General features: G+C 47.1%; 1 protein-coding gene across 1 annotated transcript in view; it reads right to left on the bottom strand.

Moving 5' to 3' along the window:
• Positions 1–20,833, bottom strand: part of LOC119391200 (uncharacterized) — a 59,305-nt gene extending 38,472 nt beyond the window's left edge. The window contains exons 1-3 of the mRNA XM_049415191.1: positions 20,820–20,833; positions 19,107–19,469; positions 15,936–16,092 (exon numbers count right to left, since the gene is read on the bottom strand). Of these exons, the coding sequence (XP_049271148.1) occupies positions 15,936–16,092; positions 19,107–19,469; positions 20,820–20,833 (534 nt within the window). The remainder of the gene's footprint in view (positions 1–15,935; positions 16,093–19,106; positions 19,470–20,819) is intronic.
• Positions 20,834–24,365: the final 3,532 nt, after the last annotated feature.

Raw genomic sequence — 24,365 nt, 5'->3', positions numbered from 1 at the left:
CCCCTCGAATTTCGCTTCTATTTATTAAACTGTACCTAATAGAAAAATGTGTATAAAATCTACTTTTGTCTGTTGAGCTTCTAAACTGCGCTTGCGCTATCGCAGAGGTTCTGTTTAGTTGTCCCATTCATTATTTCCGAATTTTTGTGTTTCACTACCAGCTACGTAGCTTCAAAAACTACAAAAATCTTCAAAGTTCGTGAATTTTTCTTGAGCTATCTGGAACTCACCCTAACCAATATTAATAATAGCCTGATTTCCAGGAAAGTGTATTTTAGTACAGAAATGTTTAGGGGTAAAATAGACTTCAGATCTTTCCGAAAAAAAATTGTGAAATTAGAGAAAATGTACGATTTGTTGCATGTTTGACCATATTTTTCATACTGATGCGGTCAAAGTAAAAATCCTCGTAATGCGGCGTTTGATAAAAGACTTCATCGTTAAGTAATGAAAAAAGTCTTATCAAATCATTTTTTTCTTTTAAGGAAGAAAATAATTTTTGAATTTGGCCCTCCGAACGCGCAGTGCATTTCATTTTGTTGCCACTTCGCCGCAAAGCACGTAGTAGTCCTTGCAGCTGACACTCGTCACAGGCAGCGGCCAGATGCGAGATGTATGTCAGTGGCTCGTGAGTGGTCGAAAGTCTTGTCACGTTGATGTCAGGGCGACGAGTAATGAATTCGCGTTACAATGTGAGCTTGCTTGGCGGGCCCAATGGGAAGTATGGACGCCCGAGAGCAGCCTATGGCGTCGTTGGCACATTGTGCTAGAGGCCGTCTGTACAACATGTATACCCTGAGAAAGAAGTGTGTACAGTGTGCATTATTTCTTTTAGTATGTGCATGCTAGTTGTGCAGACGTCCCTCTAGGACATTGTGCCAACGACTCCACATGCTGCTCTCGGGCGTCCATATTTCCCATTGGGCCCGCCTAGCAAATGCTCATTGTAACGCATATTCATTACTCGTCGCCCTGACAGCGCGACAAGACTTTCGACCACTCACGAGCCGCTGACATACATCTCGCATCTGGCCGCTGCCTGTGACGAGTGTCAGCTGTAAGGGCGACCACGTGCTTTGCGGCGAAGTGGCAGCAAAATGAAATGCACTGCGCGATCGGAGGGCCAAATTCAAAAATTATTTTCTTCCTTAAAACAAAAAAAAATGATTTGATTAGACTTTCTTCGTTACTTAACGATGAAGTCTTCTATCAAACGCCACATGACGAGGATTTTTACTTTGACCGCATCAATATGAAAAATACGGTCAAACATGTGACAAATCGTACATTTTCTCAAATATCACAATTTTTTCGGAAAGATTTGAAGTCTATTTTACCCCTAAACATTTCTGTACTAAAATACACTTTCCTGGAAATCAGGCTATGATTAATATTGGTTAGGGTGAGTTGCAAATAGCTCAAGAAAAATTCACGAACATTGAAGATTTTTGTAGTTTTTGAAGCTACGTAGCTGGTAGTGAAACACAAAAAAAATCGGAAATAATGAATGGGACAACTAAACAGAACCTCTGTGATAGCGCAAGTGCGGTTTCGTAGCTCAACACACAAAAATAGATTTTATACACATTTTTCTATTAGGTACAGTTTAATAAATAGAAGCGAATTTCGAGGGGGTGCCATGATTGTCAAAATTTTTTTCGACCGAAAGTGTTTTGCCACAATACTCCATGTGGCACAGGAAAAAGGCACAAATTTTATCAGCAAAATCTGTGATGTGCGAGCGCCACGTCTGGGACACTTGGCATGGAATGACACACACACACACACACACACACACACACACACACACACACACACACACACATATATATATATATTGAGAGAGCGTAGGCATCGGCAAGTTGGTAATTCTTGTTTGACTTTTTGAGCGCGCAAAAGAACAGGGACGAAAAACGACGCAGACACAGCGCTGACTTCCAACATATGCTTTATTTTCTACAGTGGTACATATATATATATAGACAACAAAAAGCAACGCACGCAGGCGCATTGTACAGGAAGGCTTCATGTAAAACCACAAATAAGTATGCATGATAAGCAATCAAACAACCTGATACCGGATTTTTTTCTTCTTTAAGAGATCAAGCGGTCATTCCTGACTACCACTATCGTCTAGTCACCCCGTGGGCCTTGCTTAGAAAGTCTAGTTCTTTTTGGATAGGTCAATTGAAGGTGCACTAATGCACATGTCTCCCAAACTTGCAATCTTCGCCGCTTCAATTATCTCACGTGTTGTTTGTGCCTGGCTCCTTCCTGTCGCAGTGCACTGCGAATACATGGGATCGCACCCACACTTCCTGCAGTGGAAAGCCAAATGTCCCACACCTCCAGTTCGCACGTTATTTGCGTGCTCACGCAGCCTGTCATTGGCACACCGTCCCGTCTGCCCTATGTATTTCTTGCCACAGGACAGCAGTAACTCATAAACGATGTTGTTCTCACATTTAACAAAGCTTTCTTTGTGCTTTTTTTGGCACCTGGGTTTTTCAGAACCACTGCAGGAGGCCTTGCACAGATTATAAAGCTTGTTTGGTGCTGAAAGGACGACTCTTACGTTGGCGTTGTTTCCTATCTTTTTCAGCCTATGTGAGACATCGTGAAGGTACGGTATGACGGCGCATTTCTGCTTGACAGGCTCCGTTTCTGGTGAAGCCTGCTCCTCACCCTCGCGAGCATGTTTGACAGTCTTGAGAAGACCCTCCGCCACAGATGTGACGACATACTGAGGAAACCCCGCCTTTTTCAGGCAGTCAGCTTGCGCCTGGAAACTACACGAACACTTGTGAGGACATGAGCGGCGAAGCGCATTCATTAGGGTTAATTTTGCAATACCCCTTTTAACTAGCTTGGAGTGGCCCGAAGAAAACGGCAGAAGCGGCTTATTGGCCCTAGGCTCGTACGACCAGCAGACCTGGTCTCGCTCAAAGAACATTCGTAAGTCAAGAAAACGCAAGGCGTTGTTTTGCGGCATTTCATGCGTGACTGCGAGCGGTTGCAGGAAACGCGTGAACAGATCAAGTACGTTTGAAGAATCATTGCCAAATTCGCCTGGACTTGATTCTAGAAAGACAACGTAGTCGTCTACATATCTAAACACCTTCTTTACATTTGTGCCTGTTAGCTCTGTTTCTAGTTTCTAGTAACAGGCACAAATGTAAAGAAGGTGTTTAGATATGTAGACGACTACGTTGTCTTTCTAGAATCAAGTCCAGGCGAATTTGGCAATGATTCTTCAAACGTACTTGATCTGTTCACGCGTTTCCTGCAACCGCTCGCAGTCACGCATGAAATGCCGCAAAACAACGCCTTGCGTTTTCTTGACTTACGAATGTTCTTTGAGCGAGACCAGGTCTGCTGGTCGTACGAGCCTAGGGCCAATAAGCCGCTTCTGCCGTTTTCTTCGGGCCACTCCAAGCTAGTTAAAAGGGGTATTGCAAAATTAACCCTAATGAATGCGCTTCGCCGCTCATGTCCTCACAAGTGTTCGTGTAGTTTCCAGGCGCAAGCTGACTGCCTGAAAAAGGCGGGGTTTCCTCAGTATGTCGTCACATCTGTGGCGGAGGGTCTTCTCAAGACTGTCAAACATGCTCGCGAGGGTGAGGAGCAGGCTTCACCAGAAACGGAGCCTGTCAAGCAGAAATGCGCCGTCATACCGTACCTTCACGATGTCTCACATAGGCTGAAAAAGATAGGAAACAACTCCAACGTAAGAGTCGTCCTTTCAGCACCAAACAAGCTTTATAATCTGTGCAAGGCCTCCTACAGTGGTTCTGAAAAACCCAGGTGCCAAAAAAAGCACAAAGAAAGCTTTGTTAAATGTGAGAACAACATCGTTTATGAGTTACTGCTGTCCTGTGGCAAGAAATACATAGGGCAGACGGGACGGTGTGCCAATGACAGGCTGCGTGAGCACGCAAATAACGTGCGAACTGGAGGTGTGGGACATGTGGCTTTCCACTGCAGGAAGTGTGGGTGCGATCACATGTATTCGCAGTGCACTGCGACAGGAAGGAGCCAGGCACAAACAACACGCGAGATAATTGAAGCGGCGAAGATTGCAAGTTTGGGAGACATGTGCATTAGTGCACCTTCAATTGACCTATCCAAAAAGAACTAGACTTTCTAAGCAAGGCCCACAGGGTGACTAGACGATAGTGGTAGTCAGGAATGACCGCTTGATCTCTTAAAGAAGAAAAAGTCCGGTATCAGGTTGTGTGATTGCTTATCATGCATACTTATTTGTGGTTTTACATGAAGCCTTCCTGTACAATGCACCTGCGTGCGTTGGTTTTTGTTGTCTATATATATATATGTACCACTGTAGAAAATAAAGCATATGTTGGAAGTCAGCGCTGTGTCCGCGTCGTTTTTCGTCCCTGTTGTTTTGCGCGCTCAAAAATGTCAAACACACACACACACACAGATATATATATATATATATATATATATATATATATATATATATATGTATGCTTAACAATTGTGGTGACGTGGCTAAGGACTACGCATTATTCGCAGGATGTTGTGCCTATAGTTTAGGTGCTTACTGATAAAACAGTAGGTTGTCATTACAATGTGAACATGTATGAAATGGCATGAAGTGTTTAAAACCGATTCAAAGAATAATTTTACGAATCGCAGAAATTTCAGTTTGTTTATAGGATGAAGGCATGCAGACGTGAAAGAGAAGACACAGACAAACCAAACGCTAGCGTTTGAGCTGTCCGCATCTCTTCTGTTTCCGTGTTGCATGGCTTACTTTCTTCTAGAATCAACATTTTTTGTTGTTTTACGCTAGCGGAAATTGTTCTGAGACTCATCTATATAAACTTCGAGTAGTATTTTATTTCCCCCAGAGGAATCGAATGCAGCACTGTAAAGTTGCTACAAAAACTTGTTGCGGCTGTCATGCATCCACCACAGTGTTCCTGTTTGAGTAAACCCGGTGGAAGTGCCTTGTTGAGTAACAAGAGGTAGCGGCACCAACTTTCGTCGATTGTCAGATAAAAACCCTAATGGTGTTCGCTCTGATTTGAAGTTCTTTTGAAATTCTTGATCAATCTCTATAAAACTTGTTTAGTTTATGTGTATTTGTACGCTGATTTTGAAAATGCAAATATTTTTCTACTATTATATGTCGTGTTAAGTATATCAAACATTTCATGTGCCATGTTAGGCCTGCACGAGTTACAAAGTAAGCATATCACAATAATATGAAATGGGAACTGTATGCAACATAACCAGAATGCATGTCCTAAACCCACTTAACAATAGTCATAGTATGCTGAACATTGACCAGTAAGTGTATGTCTAGCTGGTGATTCGCTCACGAGAGTTCAATATTACGTAACTTTTAACTCAAATGGGTTTAAAACGCGAGTTCGTACGTGGGCTAGTGGGTTCATGAACATTATGCCAGAACAGCGCAGTAAACTCCTTTGCCAGAACAGCGCAGTAAACTCCTTTAAAACTATTGCATACAGTTTTTATCCCCTAACTATAGCGATATGTCGATTTACTTTGTAACTCCAAGTTTGGAAAGGCTTGCTCATCAAGACACATGAAATTTTTATGTGTAAAAACTGCGTTTTCTTCCAGATAATTGCATATTTGAAATCGCCACATAAGTAAACCTAAACTCAGCAAGTTTCATCAATATCGACCAAGAAGAAAAATAAACGCATTATTTGTTGCAGAGTGTCTCATTGAGTACCACGAAGTGGTCACACTGACTCTTGCCAGGGGAGTCATGTACACCACTGTCCTTAAGGACAACGGAGTCAAAGGAACGCTCCAGTGGGGGTCAGCGTTACCATGGCAAAGGGGTCACCCTGACTACCTAGAGGTACTAGCGGGAAATAAAAGGTAGTCATGTAGACTCCTGCGTTGGGAGTAACGTAGACTCTCTGCTTGTGAAGAAGGGAGTCGTTGGTCTGAAGAACGAAGGGAGTCGTTTGACACCCCAAATTGTGAAGAAGGGAGTCGTTGGTCTGAAGAACGAAGGGAGTCGTTTGACACCCCAAAAGGTCATCATATGTGTAGCGAGGCGATTACCACCCAAAGGTAGTCAGTACAGACACCCTTTTTTTTAAGAGTGCAGGTGGATAAACATAATTCACGTTTCGTTCTTCGTAAAATTCGGTTTATATCACATTGGGATGCAGAAATGAGGTGGGTTTGTGTGTAATTATGAGCGGCTTTTGCCAACTCATCTGCCATTTCATTTCCCTTGATTCCGCAGTGACTGGGAACCCACTGAAATGCCAAGTGATGACCTGACTCCGTAGCTTCTGAAAGCTCTTTCAAGATCGCGTATACTATACGTATATCTATTTTTCCTGAAGTGGCATTTTCCACACACGCAAGAGCCGCCAGGGAATCCGTGATTACGACCCACCTTCTGGGCCTCGTTGACAGTTTAATAAAGCTGACCGCTAGCAAAATAGCTACAAGCTCCGATGTTGTTGAAGAGGAAAGATGACTCAGTCGACATGCATGTTCCTCATGTAACTCCGGAATGATGAATGCTGATGTCGCAGTCTCTTTGTTGACGGAGCCATCAGTGTACACGTGAGTGTAGCCTTGGTATCTGTCAAACAAGTGATGTGAGGCCAACTGCAGAGCGGCAATGGTTGGTACGTCATGTTTACTACGCAGTCCTTCTATTGACGTTTCAATAGTTGGTAGCTCTAGCAACCAGGGCGGATAGTTCAAGTCTGGCGGCCAATGTGTCGACGCAGGAAGCCGTGAAATGTACTGTTGGTACACACGGTGTATTTGCGTGCCGGGACGGTTCTCAATTTGTGTTATGAGTGGATGTGAAGGGTGTTGCGTGACTAGGCGAAAGAGGTGCCAACAGGTCTCCACATTTCGAATCACTATAAAGTTGGGTTCCCGTGCCTCTGCTAATGTCAAGGAACTTGATGTTGCCTGTGGAACCCCCAGACATACGCGCAGGCTTCGTGCTTGTAGCAGTTGAAGTCACTGTAGAGACGTCGGGGATATGTTGTGGAGAACTGGTGCGGAGTAGGCAATCTTCTCCGTTGTTGTTGTCGCTGCTACTCCTTCGCTGTAGATTAGACCAACTAACATTGCTCCTCTTGCAGACGAAGCCCTCCGGGCGAGAAGTCAGTTGGAGGGTCGCTGAGTAAAGGGCTTCAGACGTGCTATATGCGTGACTTCGGTCTTGGATGACCGTCTTCCACTGGCAGTTAGGCGTGCAATCCTATAATTCAACTCACTAAGGCGCTCTGTCACAACAAACGGCCCAACATAGTCAGCGAGGAGTTTTTGACTCAGTCCACGTTTCCGCACCGGAGTCCATAACCACACTAGGTCACCAGGATTGTAGGTGACCTGACGGTGTCGACTATCATACCGGGATTTATAGTGCTCTTGTGAAGCTAGAGTACGCAATCGGGCGAGGCGCCGAGCCTCCTCCGCCCGGCAGAGGGTTTCCGCGATAAAGCGTCGTTGTGACTGCAGAAAGCAAAGATAGTGTCCAAAGTGTACCTCGGTGAACGAGCGTAAAGGAGGAAAAACGGGCTGTATCCAGTGGTCTCATGCTGCGCGGTATTATATGCGTACGTGACGAACGGCAGCACTTCGTCCCAGTTCTTGTGGTCCGAGCTCACGTACATGGACATCATGTTCACAAGAGTTCTATTCGTGCGCTCAGTCAAGCCATTGGTCCGAGGGTGATAGGGCGTTGAGTGTCGCAGGTTTGAGGCACACAGACGTAGAAGTTCTTCAACAATATCAGCTGTGAATTGACGGCCACGATCACTAATGATCACGCGAGGGGGGCCATGGCGAAGTATTATTGAATGCAGTACAAAATGTGACACTGCGTTTGCAGTTGCAGAGGGTAGCGCCGCCGTCTCGCAGAATCGAGTCAGGTAGTCGACGCATACTATGATCCAACGGTTGCCTTTGGATGAACGTGGGAATGTCCTATCAGGTCGATGCCTACTTGTTCAAAAGGTGATCTGGGTGGCACCACGGGCTTTAGGTAACCGGCTGGGGCAGCAGTAGGTCTCTTGTGACTTTGGCACTCGGCACAGCTGGCTACGTATGTCTCCGTTGTCTTGCGCATTTGAGGCCAGTAAAATCTTTCTTTGGCACGATGGAGTGTTCGCGTGGATCCTAGGTGACCTGAAGTTGGGTCATTGTGCACGACGCGCAAAACAGAAGAGCGGAGGGCTTCTGGCACCACGAGAAGAAACTGTGCACCTGTCGCGGAGAAATTCTTCTTATACAGCAACCCATCTCGAACACAAAAATGGCACGCTGTTTACTGTTTAGCGGCAGAGAAAAGTGGCTCTAAACTTGAATCTTCGCGCTGTTCTTTTGCGAAGGTTGCGACATCTGGGAAATCTCGATGTACGGTTGCAATTAAATGGTCAAAACTGTCAGCGTCACATTCCGTTGCACGAAGAGGCATCCTGGAAAGGCAATCGGCATCAGCATGCCGTCGCCCGCTCTTGTAGGAGACAGTGAAGCTGTACTCTTGCAATCGCAGGGCCCATCGTGCAAGGCGTCCCGACGGATCACGAAGACTGACGAGCCAGCAAAGAGAGTGATGGTCGGTGATGATCGTAAACTCTCTCCCGTAAAGGTACGACCGAAACCGCTGCACAGCAAAAATAACAGCGAGGCATTCCTGTTCAGTAACCGTGTAGTTACGCTCGGGTTTGCTTAAAGACCGACTTGCGTAGGCGATGACATGTTCCTTGTTGTCTAAGCGCTGAACAAGAACAGCACCAAGACCTACACCACTCGCATCTGTGTGGAGCTCCGTTGGCGCTGAGGGATTGAAGTGTCGGAGTATCGGCTGCGACGTCAGCAGAAACTTCAGTTGTCGAAAGGAAGCAGAACACTCGGGCGTCCACTTGAATGGGGCGTTCTTGTGCAGGAGGCTTGTCAAGGGATAAGCGACGTCAGCAAAGCGAGGAATGAATCGCCTGAAGTAGGAGCATAACCCCAAGAAGCTGCGAAGTTCTTTCACAGACCGAAGTGGCTCAAATGCTTCAACAGCCTCCGTTTTTGCAAGGTCGGGCCTGACGCCGTCTTTATCCACGAGATGTCCCAACACCAAAGCTTGGCGTTCACCGAAATGGCACTTTTTGGAGTTAAGCACAAGACAAGCCTTCTTTATGCAGCTGAGGACAGTGTCGAGACGCGCGTTGTGCTCGTCAAAGGTACGACCAAAGATGATAACATCGTCGAGATAGCACATGCATATCTCCCATTTTAAACCTCGCAGAATGGTGTCCATGAAGCGTTCGAAGGTGGCAGGGGCGTTACACAAGCCGAATGGCATAACGTTGAATTCAAAAAGTCCGTCGGGTGTCACGAACGCTGTTTTTTCTTTGTCTTCGTTATGCATCGGTATTTGCCAATAACCGGATCTCAGGTCGACAGAAGAAAAGTAAAAAGCCGAATGAAGACAGTCCAACGCATCGTCTATACGCGGAAGCGGGTAGACATCTTTCTTAGTAATGCTGTTCAGCCGCCGATAATCTACACAAAATCGCCAACTGCCATCTTTCTTTTTGACGAGAATAACCGGTGCAGCCCAAGGGCTCGCGGACTCCTGAATTACTCCCTTCTGCAGCATTTCTTCAACTTGCTTACCAACTATCTTACGTTCATCGGGTGCCACGCGATACGGCTTCTGTCGTATAGGGTGCGCTGACCCTGTATTTATACGATGGCGGGTTCGAGACGTCGGAATTGGGGACGTCTTACCGTCTTGCGAGAAGTCGAACACTTCTGCGTGCTTGGTTAAAACATCCAGTAACGTGTGGCGCTCGCTCGTGCTGAGTGACTTGTCCACCATCTGAAGTAGCTTCGAGTCCGAAGGGCAGGAATGGAGGGGCTCGTCTGCAGCAGCTTCGAGTACAGCCAGGAAAGTCGGTGTTTCTTCCTTGAAGAGCGCGAGCTTCATGCCAGAAGGTAGAAGTATGGGCTGGGCCGTGTAGTTCATCGTCCATACTCCGGAACGTCCTTCAACTACTGATACTATGCAATGCGGCACCAAAACATTCTTCTTTATACAGGCTGAGTGAAGGGGTTCCGTTGCGGCGTCAAATGTTGCAGGAGCGGTGCCCGAGCAAATGACCGGGACGCGGACAGTACATTGTGCGGGCACATTGTGCGTAACAGAGTGGTGGAGGTGCGGGGTACGACGACATCCTCAGCTACACAAAAAGCACTCTCTTGGCGGCGTGGCGAGCTCTCCATGAGTCCGGTCATAACTTCGTCATGTACCGACAACTCCCCACTTCGACAGTCAACAGTTGCACCACACTCCCGCAAGAAATCTATGCCTAAAAAAATATCGTGCGTAGATCGAGGAATAACGGCGAATTCAGTGCTGAATATTTTGCCGCACAAACACACATCAGCAGTGCAAACACCAACCGGGCACAACGTGTCACCACTAACGCTAGAAAACGTCGATGTATTGTTCCAGTGAAACATAACTTTTTGTCCTAGTAAAGCTTTGAAACTAAGGCTCATCACCGAAATCGTTGCGCCAGTATCCACAAGAGCCATAGTAGGCACACCATCCACACACACGTGAACTTTGTTTTTCAGCATGAAGGCTGTCGGAGGTATATCGTTTGGCAGCGCACAGTATCCGGCGACGTTACCCCCATCGGCCGCACTGCCTAGTTTTCCGGATGTGGTGATGGGAGGCGACGCCGCGGCGACGGAGGTCGCGGAGCACGTGGGGCAGGCGGAGGCGTTAAGCTGCGGTCAGAGGCTGGTGACGGGTTCCGGAAGTTACCTTGACGGAATCGACGACTGGCAGGTGGACGTGTTGGCCATGACGGGGTGAAGTGTCGATAATTTGCCTGGTAGGATGCTGGTGAGGGCTCTTCTCGGTATAGTCGGCGACGGTCGCAAAACCTGGAGATGTGACCTGGGAGACCGCAGCTGTAGCACACACGAGGAGGAGGCCGAAATGCGCGATGCTGCTGAAACCCCTCGGTTCGGTCAGCAAGCACTGGATATCCGTCCCGATCATCGTGGTCTCTGTACACCCTCGTCGCTGCATACGTAGGGTGCAACCGCGGCGTCGGAGAAGTGTTGCGGCGCTGTTGCTCGCTGTTGAAACGAGGTCGGCTTGAGGGTCCAGACTGTGGCACGGCTTGGTAATTGTCCACGTCTGCTGCGTTAACGGATGGTTGCCACGACATAGGCGGTAGTCCGGGCTCATTGCCTCGGGAGTCGTCACCACCGAAACAGCTGATTTCGTGGCAGCGGAGCAGTTCCTCCCGTACAATCTGCCGTATCGTTGATGAAAGGTCGAATGGTGAGCTAGCTTCGACGCTGGCCACGGTCGGTACATTAGCCAGGCGGCCGAATTTCGGTGCAATACGACGCATCTTCAGTGCTTCGAACGTGCGGCAGTGTTGCATTACCTCGGCCACAGATGTCAGATTTTCTTTGGCAATGAGAAACTGATACACATCTTCGGCTATGCCTTTAAGAAGATGCCCCACCTTATCTTCTTCGGACATGCTGGGGTTCACGAGTCTACACAGCTTAAGAATCTCTTCTATGTACATGGTACATGTCTCGCCTTGGAGCTGGGCCCTTTGGGACAGAGTCTGTTCGGCTCGCTTCTTTTTCGTGATTGAATCTCCAAAGCACTTTTTCAGTTCCTCTTCAAATATTTCCCACGTCGTGAGCGTGTCTTCGTGGTTGTCGTACCACAGGAGCGCAGTATTCGTGAGAGATAGCACAACATGTGACAGCTGAGCTGCTGAGTCCCAGCTGTTTAGTTTGCTCACCCTTTTGTACTGCTTCAACCACTCGTCGACGTCCTCACTGGCAGTCCCGGCAAAGCAGGGTGGCTCCTTGTAGAGTTGCGATGGGGCCACTGACCTCGGTGTTTGAGTTCCCGGTAGCATGTCTCCTGCTGAGGCGGGCGGAAGTCCCGCAAGGCGACGACTCCGACGGGGGTCAAAGTGTAGCGATTCCGTTGTTCGGTGCTCACGTACCCCGCAGCTCCACCACTCTGTTACGAGGTTTGTAAGAGAGCTTTATTCGTAAGGCAGTAAGGCACTGGACGGCGAGTCTTGTCTTGTCTTGTATATATATATATATATATATATATATATATATATATATATATATATATATATATATATATATATATATATATATAGGCAGGCATGGTGGTGGAGTGGCCGTAGCGTTGCAAGTAGTCAAGTAGATCCTCCGTGAGAAGTCACAACGTTGTTTATTTCGACGTTTCAGCCAGAGTCTGGCCTTCATCAGGAACTTTCCTGATGAAGGCCAGACTCTGGCTGAAACGTCGAAATAAACAACGTTGTGACTTCTCACGGAGGATCTACTTGACTATATATATATATATATATATATATATATATATATATATATATATATATATATATATATATATTGCTAAGAGGTTTATTGGCAAAGAATATGGCAAGAACAAGCAGCGGTCAGCAGCGTTCGGCCAAGCGCAGCAACCACGAGCTCATGCCGATGGTGATGCCGCTCAGGCGCAGAGCAATGCCGCTGAGGCCACTCTTCTTCTTTACAATATATATATATATATATATATATATATATATATATATATATATATATATATATATATATATATATATATATATATATATATATGCAAATATAATCGGTACCAAACGTTTTCATTTGCTGGTTTAGCTTAGCACAAAACTACTTCACTTTTCTACATAATCACCGTTAACTTCTAAGCACTTTTCGTACCGCTGCACCAGTTTTTTTAGTCCTTCTGCATTGAAGTTCGCCGCCTGGAAATTCTTTGCTGTTTGGGTTGGTCAGTAAGCATATTTAGTACTCCCTTTGCACACACTATGCGATATCCGAGCTTCTCAGTCATAATCGTGCAAAGTGTAATGCGGCTGACAAGAGGAAATTCATCCGACAGACCACTAACACTCAGTCGTCGATCTAATCGCAATTCCCGGTCCACTTGTTGAACAGTTTCATTCGTCTGGATTCTGGCCCTTATACACCGCTCTTCGTCGTGCACATTTGTGCGGCCATTTGTGAAGTCTCGACGCCATTTTCTGACCTTTCTTCCTTCGCTCATCACTTCAGGTTCATAGACTAGGCACAACTCCGCATATATTTGAGAATCTTATGGTCCTTTTGCATGCAAAAAATCGGATTACAGCTCGCACTTTACAACAGGCGGGAGCAACGATTTTCGCAGACATTGTCGTTTGCATTCCCCGACAAGCAGACGACTACAATATAGGACACGATGTGCGCCACGAGTGGGACATTTTCAAAATGATCCCGATGACGTCAAAGAGTGCCGAGTACAATTAACCATTACTAATCAAACCAAGTGAAACCTCGGTGATACGAATCTTACGGGACCACCAAAAATATTCGTATCATCCAAAATTCGTATCACCAGAAAGCATGGGAAATTAGCATGCGTCAGAAGAAAGCTGGCGTACATTTTCATTTATTGTTTTTCAGGGCCACAGCAACGTCAGGAAGAACCCTGAATGATTGTCAGTTAAGTTTTTAGATGTTGGCAATGATACCAGCACTCGTAAATATATGGCCCGTGCGCGCGTATTTAATTGATGAACCAGGTGCGTTGTGACCCGCGACAGCAGTAGCCCCTTCCAAATTTTAGTATGCTTTTTTGCATGACACCGGAGTACTGCAGCGAAAGTAACAAAAGAAGCGCTTTGACGCGATGGATCAAGGCCACAAAATTGCAGAACCACGGTCCTGTGTTATGATTTTGTTATCGCGGAGGTTTGGGGGATGATTTTTGGGAGATTTACGTCCGTGCCCGCCCAAGTGCGACCTCAACGGTCGCGCATGTTGACGTTGGGAGGCCTGACTCCTTCACCAAGACCGTCCTCGCCTTCTTCCGGTCCTCGTCCACCTTTCATAGGATATCTGATGCACGAGGCAGACACGTGTAAACACAGTACAACGAGAGCAGCCCGTGTCGACGCGTTAGGAAAAAAAAAAAAAAAGCATGGCGCTAATGTCCTTTGTAATCTAAACGCGATGGCACATAAGAGCCTCAAAGATTCGCGCACACAACCTCGGAGGCTGTGACGCGTCTCTGAAGGTTTATTCTGACCGTAAGAAAAGTGTTTTTCTTACACCGTGATTCTGACGATTTGGCGGTGCGGCGAGCATGCCCACGCTTGCGTTCCCGCGCTCGCACGTACTTGGCGCGTCTTCCGCGACAGCGCGGACAGCACCTCTTCGTACATGGGCGGTAGCGTACCTTCGTATCAAACGTCGCTGGGTGAAAATCGGTTCGCAACAACCGTACTCCATTACACTGCAGCCCAATGGGCCTTGGCCGGGACCAACGAAAAATTCGTATCACCCCGAAATTCGTATGAGCTGTGATCATATCACCGAGGTTTCACTGTAGTTGCAATAAAAAAAGAACCTCCCGTGCATCACGTGCATCACAAGACGTAATAAAATGCTGCTTGTTCGTTTCTGTTTGATTCATGGAAAAAAGAACCTCTTGGCGCTACCATGGGGAATTGCGCGAGTGGTTCAAAAGTTCCGTTTTCGCCGAGCTGCGCGTCTCAGTGGTATAGTTTCGGTATCGCGTACTGCTGCATGTGCTTGGCTCTCGCTATTTTCGCCCTGTCGACACTCCATTTCTGCTGCTGCTGCTGACCAAGCTAAGCTCCGTTACAGTGAACTATACAGTTTCGGAGTGGCCCGTGGCTGCGTCTTGGCAAAGCTGATGGCCGCTGTTGCGGAAGCTTCGGCGGCCGGGCATTAAAGGCGGGCAACGTTGGGCACGGAAACTGCCGTACGTCAGAAGGTCCGTTCAGGCGGGTGACTTGAAGTGCGCTAACGCCGCGCGGACCACTAAAACGTAATTTTCTTTCAAAATAAGCATTTCCTTGGCACGAAACAAGCACTACGAGGCTTCTGAAACGCTATTGCAACAATCAACGTCAACTTAATATTTGCCTTTAGTGTCCCTTTAAGCATGGCCAGAAAACGCTACCGATCGGTAGTCGAGGCTCCTGAGATCACGTGAGCCAAACTTTATAGCGCAGCACGCGACCTGGTATTTACAATTCTCAAAGTCAGCTAGAAATCGCTTCCTCTTGTCTCTACAAATGATGTCATGTACCCAAATTACTGCGCCATATACCTAAAGTCCACGACCATTGGCTGACTTGAAAATCGTAAGCTACATAGTTACCGTGGCTGCCGCGGGATGCCGCCACGTGCACGCTTGCGATCTCACTGAAAGCAAGCCGCACGTTTGAAGAAAAAAATGAAAAGAATGTGCTCAAGATCATGACGCACGCTGACGAAGGGATGCATCTTCTTGTCCCCTTTTCATCCCCCCTCTTGCGTAGCTTTCAGCGCACTCGCTGGTACAAAAGGTGAGAGGAAGCGCTTAAAGCGCGCGGGAAATCCCTGTAACACCGCTCGTACTTGACAAACACATCGAGGCTCCTGAAGAATATATTTAGAAAACATCCACCACGTTTCCAGGAACACAAAACGGCCGGTTAATCCTGCGAATAGACTCTTCACCGCGACGTTTATAACTACGACCATTACAATTAGGTGTCGCCACCTTTAAGTTCTCTTTTTTTTTTGTTCGCCTTTAGTGACCGAAACAACACTAATTCTCCAAATATAATCATAATCATGAAATCTCGTGGCCAAGGAAAGCTGCACTTCGATTCCGACGAAATAGCGTTATCCAATGAACGTGTAATTTGGCGCTAAATGCATCAACCATCTGAATGATCTGAGAAACTAAATAAATAAATAAATAAATAAATAAATAAATAAATAAATAAATAAATAAATAAATGTATATAGCTTAGGTAAACAACAAATATTCACAAAGCACTTACCTCGGGCTTCATGACGAAGTTCTTGTTGACATCGAGGATGATCACCGTGTAGCCGTACGTGGCCGCCATCCGTAGAAAGTTGGACATCTCCCACATCATCATGTTGGTGTTCTTGTTGATGATGACTGGCACATTTTGCTGCATATACTCGGTAATCCTGTGACGAGCGGAGAGTGTTAACGGCACGCAGCTAACATGCAACAGAGACTTACAGTCGATGTCATTGAAAAATTAGGAATCAGGAACCGTGGCTCACCCGCCGAGCGTGCATGCAATCGCGAGGGGCCATAGGCGTACGCAGAGTTCTCCGTTACAGGGGCCGAATTCTCACCGCAGCGTCCCCTACCCACCTCCCCACCGTTGGTCGTCCGAAAGGAAACAATAAACTTCGCATCGCAATGGATGCAAAAATGAAAGTGATGCAATTACGTGCTTCGCACAACAGCCTGCTTTTGCTCCACGGCCTTGCTCCACGACCTTGGAAGCAAACTAACCTCGGAATGCAACATCAGTGGCCCTAGGCAGCCATTATTGTCAAAAACCTCCCTCATCAGAATAAAGGTATGGGGCAGACTTCGTGCCCCCCTCAGATAAATAGGAGAGAAGCCCCCCCCCCCCTCACCCCACCCTCCCCGCCCCACCCCCCTCGTGCGCACGCCTATGCGAGGGGCCATCCATCAGACGTCACAGCGCAGTTTCGCGCTGACGTACTAAAGGCCTTACCACACGTACGCTGCAACGCCTACGTGTGGTCAGGCCTTAATGGTTCTAGACTACGGTGCGAACATCGGGACAGTGAAGAACACGCAAGAACCAAAGGCACTAACTTGTTTTTCCACTGCCCTCGTCTGACTGTGCGCAAAAAGTTATTAGTGATGCCTCATACTAATGCGCCCAAACAGCCGCTCCAATGAACTTCCACCGCGATATGCAAAGATACTCCTCAAGTGCCGTCAGGATTTTATAACGTAGAAAAAGAAACAATCAGTGACTGAATGAATGTTGTACATCGTAAAACGTACGTATAGGCTCTTCAATACCTGACCCGAAAGTCGCGGGTTCGATCCCGGCCGCGGTGGTCGCATTTCGATGGAGGCGATGATGCTAGAGGTCTGTGTACTGGGCGATGGCAGTGCGCGTTAAAGAACACCAGGTGATCGAACTTTCCGGAGCCCTCCACTTCGGCGTGCCTCATAATCATAGCTTGGTTTTGGCGCGTAAAACCCCAGATATTATGATTAGTCTCTACGCTACGAACGGCCAAATAAGAGCACCGCTGGAATGCAGCATGCATAACAAAAACTGTTCACGCGGCAGTTGTGCAGTAAGATAAGTATTCCTACTGATTTCATTTAAATCCCGTCTTCTGTTGGCATAATTAATGCCTTACTTGCAAACCTCATAATATCATCGCTCCATAGAACTGCTAACGCCGTCCAACGCAGCAATCCCTGACATTTTGAGACAGCAATTGAATTATTGCCGTGCTGACCTGTGGACTGCCTACCTTTCATGTAAAATTCCAGTCTAGGGGGTGTTTGACGCATGAACAATAAATAAATAAATGAATGAATAAATAAATAAATAAATAAATAAATAAATAAATAAATAAATAAATAAATAAATAAATAACTGTCTCCGACTTTCGCGACTGCACTCTTTTTTTTTCCACACCACAAGCTATATGTTCTATGTATTTGTTTATATATTGGAATTTATTTACTTGCAGAAAGCAGCTAGCATCACAGATAGCTCTGCATGTGAGCATAAGATTACCTCTTTAGATTTAGCTTAAGAAAACCTGGCCACCGCAGCACCTATAGAAGCGCACGGAGGGTGTATATAGTGCTCCTTTGAACGAAACCAGCCTTGTGAGGGTTCACAGAGGCAAGCTGACTTTCCGATCCTTTTTTTTTTTTTTTTTCTAAGGACATCCCTTTAGGCATAAAATATTTAGATGACTATCACGCGAGGCGCGTCACACGTAAACAATAAAGTTGAACTCATGCGTAAAGTCTGTTAAGGATCGGTCCTTGTCCATTTGTGTCGCGTGGTGTACTAGGTGGGGAGCGCGCAGGAAAGACAGGCAGTGGTCAACAACAAAATGGCTACCAAGGGATTGTAAACCTAGCCGAGGACGACCGCGACATAGGTAGGGCCAACGTTTGTAGACTAGTAACGTTGGGTATGGTGATGATATCAAGCGAGGTACAGCAGGGAACCACGTTGGGATACTTGGTGTTGCACGGTCTGAAGTGAATGACAGCTCGTACGACATGGACAGAGACAAAACGACAACACGAGCGCTGACTATAACGTTTTTCTTCATTGCACCAGGGAGGTATATATATTGCCTTGGTAAATTGGAGATCGTGGGGAGAGGCCGTATGCATGCGGAAGAGTAACTTCGGTTGCCGCAAGGTTATAAGTATAGACGTAGATGCGCCTTCATAAAAACAACTGTTTATTTTGTCGACGTTTCGACGGGAGCCCCGTCTTCAGTATGCGCTGAAAGCCCTCAGTTTCCACCTCACCAATTCCTTTAACACGGTAAACGTCGAGACGTCAAGAATGCCACCCGCGGCCTTACACCGGAAGGCGCTATACAAGACGCGTGGGGTCATTACATTGGCCGTTTAGGGGAAGGTGGGGGCGCGCAGGCTTGTAGTGTTGTCAAAATATGGCAAGGCTTGCTAAACTAGCACTATGTTCGCGTTAAGCAAAATCATTCTTACTGACCCTCTTGACAGCCTGTTCCTTTTTTTTTCTTGTTACGTTCCTCTTTCCCTTCCTTTCCGTCCTTTCCCCTCTACTCTCAACATGGTATAAGAGGACACACACACGCCGTAAATATTGTTATGTATTGAAAAAGACGGGGCCCCCGTCGAATCGTCGACAAAATGAACAGTTGTTTTTTATGAATTGGCGCATCTACGTTTATACTTACACACACACACACACACACACACACACACACACACACACACACACACACACACACACACACACACACATATATATATATATATATATATATATATATATATATATATATATATATATATATATATATATATATATATATATATATAATATATATATATATATATATATATATATATATATATATATATATACGAGGGAGTGAGAGAGGTCCAAGCAGCACCGTACTTTTGCCTGCACAGATCGTGCGACTGCCTCAGAGTCTCCTCAGTCCTGGGTGGCGCCAAGGGGTCCAGGAACATGTTGTGGGACCAGCAGATGCGGCTGCCCGGGTACAGCTCGAGCAATTTCGAGGCCACCGTCCCTTTTCCCGACCCAGGAGGTCCGCGGGACAGAAACAAGATGCGACCGTGGCTGCGCAAGAACTCCATCGTGTCGTCGTCCACGAGGCAGGGGAAGTCCACCGAGTCCAGGAACTCCGCCACGTCCAGCACGTCCAGGACGTCGTCCGTGAACAGCGTCTTGTCCGCCTGCGCACGAAAGCGTCCGAGATAAACATGCGCGTGGCGCGTTATGGTGGGGAAAATGGCGCTTGTGATTTAAAAAAAGGTTCAGGAGCATTTGCCTTATACCGGGAAAATGGGGGCAAGCGAAGCTTTGTGTGTGCGTGCCGGACTATACTACATTGCTCTCTTTCTTTCTTCTTTTCTTTCTTTTCCTTTCTCTCTTTCTTTCTTTTTCTTTCTTCCTTTCTCTTTCTTTCTTTTCTTCTTTCTTTCTTTCTGTCTTTCTTTCTCATTGCGCAATGCTCCGTCCTAACTCTTTCCTTCCTCCATGCCGGGGATTGGACCCTGATCGACGTGCTTAGCAGCGCAATACTCCTCTTGCTACAGGCAACAACGACGGTCATTTTTTCCTATCCAGGCAGCAATTAGACGTGGCAACATGAAATGACAATGGACCTCGATAAAAGAACAGAGTGCCATATCAGCAGCGGTTGATCGGCGACAAGCCCACGATCAAGAGAGCATCAATTATTGGAAAAACACAGAGGACGCTTGAGCTTCGCTTTCAAGAATAGAACGCGATAGCGTAATCGGACCGTGTTCGTATCGCCTTCCCAATCGCTAGCTTGGCTTTGCTTCTCGGTGGAGACCGTTGCTCCGTTGCAGCGGTAGGCCGACAAGTTAACGGCGGTTTATTGGCCCGCGCTCGCTAGAACTTGCACCGTCACGCGCGCCAACTGGCTGACGCGGACCAAGAAACCATCGCCAACATATCGGCCTACCGCTGCAACGGAGCCGGCTAGTCGCGGCCGCAGCTGATTTCGCTCACTCAAACCAGGGCTGAGAGCAGCACGTTCGCTGCCGCGCGAATGCGCTAGTCACGTGGTTCTTTTTTTTTTATTTCGCGGGCTTTCTTTGCAGCTTCGAAAAAATGATATACGCGAGGCTTTCTTTATCGTAAATAATGCAATGGGGGTTTCTGAAGACGCTTTCGAACTTTGCAAGTCACACTTCTTGCCTGAAGTCAATATTTAGCAATTTAGTTAAATAGTCCTAATTAACAAATTAATTAATTACAAAACCAAAATTTGTCTGTAGTGCGCAAGGTGACAGACGGCAATTTGCAACTGATTTCACTCGCCTGCCTCTAATATTGTATTTTTTAACCCTTGGCTAAAGATAGCTGGGACACCCGGTATAGTTATGGCGTTTTCTTGCGCAAGGGGAAACTGTGTCCTCTTACACGAGCTATTTTGTTCTGGCGTATATCGTGGTTGTGGTGGTTCGCGTTACCACGGGCACTTATTTCAATTCTATTGAAGGGTGCGCGGTAGTGATGTGCTTCGTCCTGGCTAGGACGACAGTGCCTACCGTGGACGTTGGAAATCCAAGCCACAGTCGAACGACGTTGCCGTGCTCGTCACACTCGATGTACCACAAGGTGCCCATGTTTCCATTAACGAGGCTGTCGCTTACGTCGATGTTGGCTGTGATCATGCACGGCTTGCCTATGCTCAGGCAAATTGAGGCCGGCAGGCCACACATGTCGCTTGCGTTCATCTTGACCACCTTAGCCAGGGCATCCCTGTGTACCTGCTTGTTCTTACAGCCAGTTATGTTATCGTATGCGGGATGACATAACACGGCTGGTTGGCAGCCGCCTCCGGGTTTCCTACTTCAATCTCAATGGAGACAGTCGGGAAGGGTTACCCTATCCTCCGGTATAGGGAAATTCTGGAATATAATAAGAAAACTCATCGCCGCGACCCTCCCCCAGCAAGGTGGTTGAAGCAAACAGACGAGCGAATCATATTAAGACTCCATACCAATACGATGCATTTCGGCTCTACGGCCACACGACAGTACCAGCACTGTGGGGAGGTGGCTGACACCTACCATATGGTGTGGGCCTGTCAAAACAACATAGCCCTTACTTCTCACCCAAACCCAATACGAGAGGATTGGGAGGTGGTCCTGCTCGGCTCTTCAGACCTTCAGGCCCAGGAGGCCTTCGTACAGAGAACAAGGACGGCGGCTTCAACCAATGGGGTTCCGGAATAGGGACTCCATTTAGTCTGTAGGGACCTCTAAAGAGGTGCCACACCTCTTTTGTGAATAAATGCTTTTCACCACCACTTAATCACGTAAGGTGGGCACCAAGTCAGCCCCATATCTTTACCCCGTCGGACCTGTCCCGTCATTGTTTAAAGTGCAAGGTTATGGCCATGAGGTTTTTGACAATTATGGCGTCTGATGACTCCTGATGTTGCCATCCCGAGAACTGCTGGGGCGCTGCTGTGCAGTTGCCCCCCCCCCCCCCTCTTTAATGGCGAACCTTGCGCACACCTATGAGAGTGATCCATGATAGCAGGGAAGCAGTCGGAAATGTTTTCCGGGGGGAGTTCAGGCACTCTTTATGTATGTTGTTCGTGCGTGTGTTTGTGTGCATGTATATGCAAATCCCCCCCCCCCCCCTCCCCCGGCGTGTGAACCCATCGACGATGCATGCCGTTAGCCAAACGCCGTCGCAACCAATAACACTGGGAAGAAAACTTCATAAGTCCGCGCTGCCATAGCAGCTACACAGAACGATAGTTTCCGCGGTCGAAACGAGCTATGTAGTCTTATCAATCAACCAGCCTATACATAATTTTTGTATGTTTACATATATTACGGCGCTTCAGTTCCGATTTTCTTCAAGCGACTGCGGAGACCTGACGCGGTTCAATTCTCGCCATCGCGGTTAAGCACGGACACGTAACAGCATAAATTACCACGGGTAAATCGAAGTACTACGCGCACAACCTAAAGAACCCATCAGAGCGCGCTCGTGAAGACGGATGGGGATACAGCCACAACACCAACAACGTATATCAAGTACATACCACTGCTGTCCACGTCGGACGTTGGTATGCCCCATCGGTGAAACGTTTTCGGCTCGACGCCATGGTCTGGCTCTTTCGGCTCTGGAGTTGATGGGTCCAACAGAAGCCGCCGCACTACGGAATGCAGGATCACGAGCATGGAATCCGGTTGTCAATCTCGAACAGCGCTCGATTATACCGGCGGACTTTGTTTTTGTACAATGTACTGGGGGGGGGGGGGTAGTGGGGGGGATAGGAGGAGAAGTATACAGCCACTGCATGCGCCCCATGGTTTCCCAGCGCGGCCGATAATAGCGCTGCGATAAGCGTGTAGAGAGCATGCGGCGGATGCTGAGCTGCGGCGGCACGCGAGCGCGGGCTGCCGCCGCGAGAGGGGGAAGGAAAGAGGGAAAGCGTACGCCAGATATTTCATATGCATACGCAAAAGCACAGCGTAAGAAATGATACACAAAGTAAGGTTCACAGCACAGAGTTTATGCTACGTGCGGGTGCGGAGGCGGGAGAATATAAACACAACTTGGGCTTGCGAGTTCCGACGCTCACCAAAAGCGCTTCCGCTAGAAAGCTCGATCGACATGCCTACCCTCACCACTCGCTGCCGGCCACATTATTAAAGCAGTGCGAGCCTTGGGTAATCGCAATCAGGACAGACTCGCAGGTTTACCAGATACGGGAATTCCTCCGCAATCAACTGCCTCCTATTGTAAATGCCGAAGCCGGAATGTTGTAGATAATGGACATTAATTAACCCAGGATATTGATCTTCCTAGAATCGACGCCAGGTCACTCTGCCTGCTTAGACTTGCACATACGTTAAGTGTCCGGACACTTTCATGGGCGTTTATTTCTGTAACCGATAAGGTAAAATGGCGGAATGGAAAGGAGAGACCACTTTCTCGGTATACCTCTCTCCCCGTAAGCGTCAAAACGGGGGGGGGGGGGGGGGGGGGCGGTAGTGGTACCAAATGGTATTCGCGACCGTCTGAGAATTATTTTTGCCCATACTAAAGCTTCCTGTCCCAGAATTGTTCCACTCTCCCCTGACTGGCGCATGTTTGAGCACGGTAAACAAAGCATGACAGTAAAAAAAAAAAAAAAAAACACCCAACAAGCCAAATAGCAGCATCGCAAAACACAAACACAAAGGGTCACTGCTTTGAAACAAAAGCCTGTTGGGAAGAGAGCGGCTGGCCCTTCCTGGCAGTCCAGAGGGCCCGGGACATCGCCGAGAGGCTGCAGCTTCCGGCACCTTCCTGGGTGGAGCCACCTGGCTGAGCTAGCGGGACCTCCAGTCGCGTTCAGCTTCTGCCACTTTTGGACCACAATAAAGTTCTCACTCACTCACTCGGATGATGCGCTGCTCCTGAACGCTATGCTTCATGCGCAAAACAAGTAATATATATATATATATATATATATATATATATATATATATATATATATATATATATATATATATATATATATATATATATATATATATATATATATATGTATATATATATATATATATATATATATATATATGTATATATATATATATATATATATATATATATATATATATATATATATATATATATATATATATATATATATATATATATATATAAGAGAGAGAGAGAGGGGAGAGAGTGGAAGATCATGCCGAGACCCCTCCCCCCTCTGGAGGAAAAAATGAAAATTATACGCTTATGTGGGAATCGCAACCAGAACCTCCCATATTGGAGGCGGAAGCTGTACCACTTGACCACCGCTGCTTTGCTTGGGCAGTGGTAGTGGGAGCACTTTGCTTCGGCAGCAGACCGCGCTGGACGCGATCAGGAACGAAGGGTCCACCGGTAACCCTCCAAATAGTAAAAAAAGGAGCTTTCCAGACCGTCTAACACTTTTCCGAGAAAACACGCTGCGCTCTTTGAGGCATGGAACAAGCACACTCTCCACCAAACGACTTCACACTATACGGAAAACACAAGCCCTATATGCGCTTTATTGCCAAGTGCGCGGTTCGATATATGATATATAGACACTAGGCCACATCCGCAGGCTCCGTCCCACAGCCAATGCGCCTCAACGCCGTTCACTACAGGTAGTCT

Source organism: Rhipicephalus sanguineus, chromosome 4, assembly GCF_013339695.2.
Source record: "Rhipicephalus sanguineus isolate Rsan-2018 chromosome 4, BIME_Rsan_1.4, whole genome shotgun sequence".
In the NCBI taxonomy this organism is placed as follows: Eukaryota; Metazoa; Arthropoda; class Arachnida; order Ixodida; family Ixodidae; genus Rhipicephalus; species Rhipicephalus sanguineus.
Note: the sequence above shows the minus strand (reverse complement) of the source record. Positions and strands in the feature narration are given on the sequence as shown.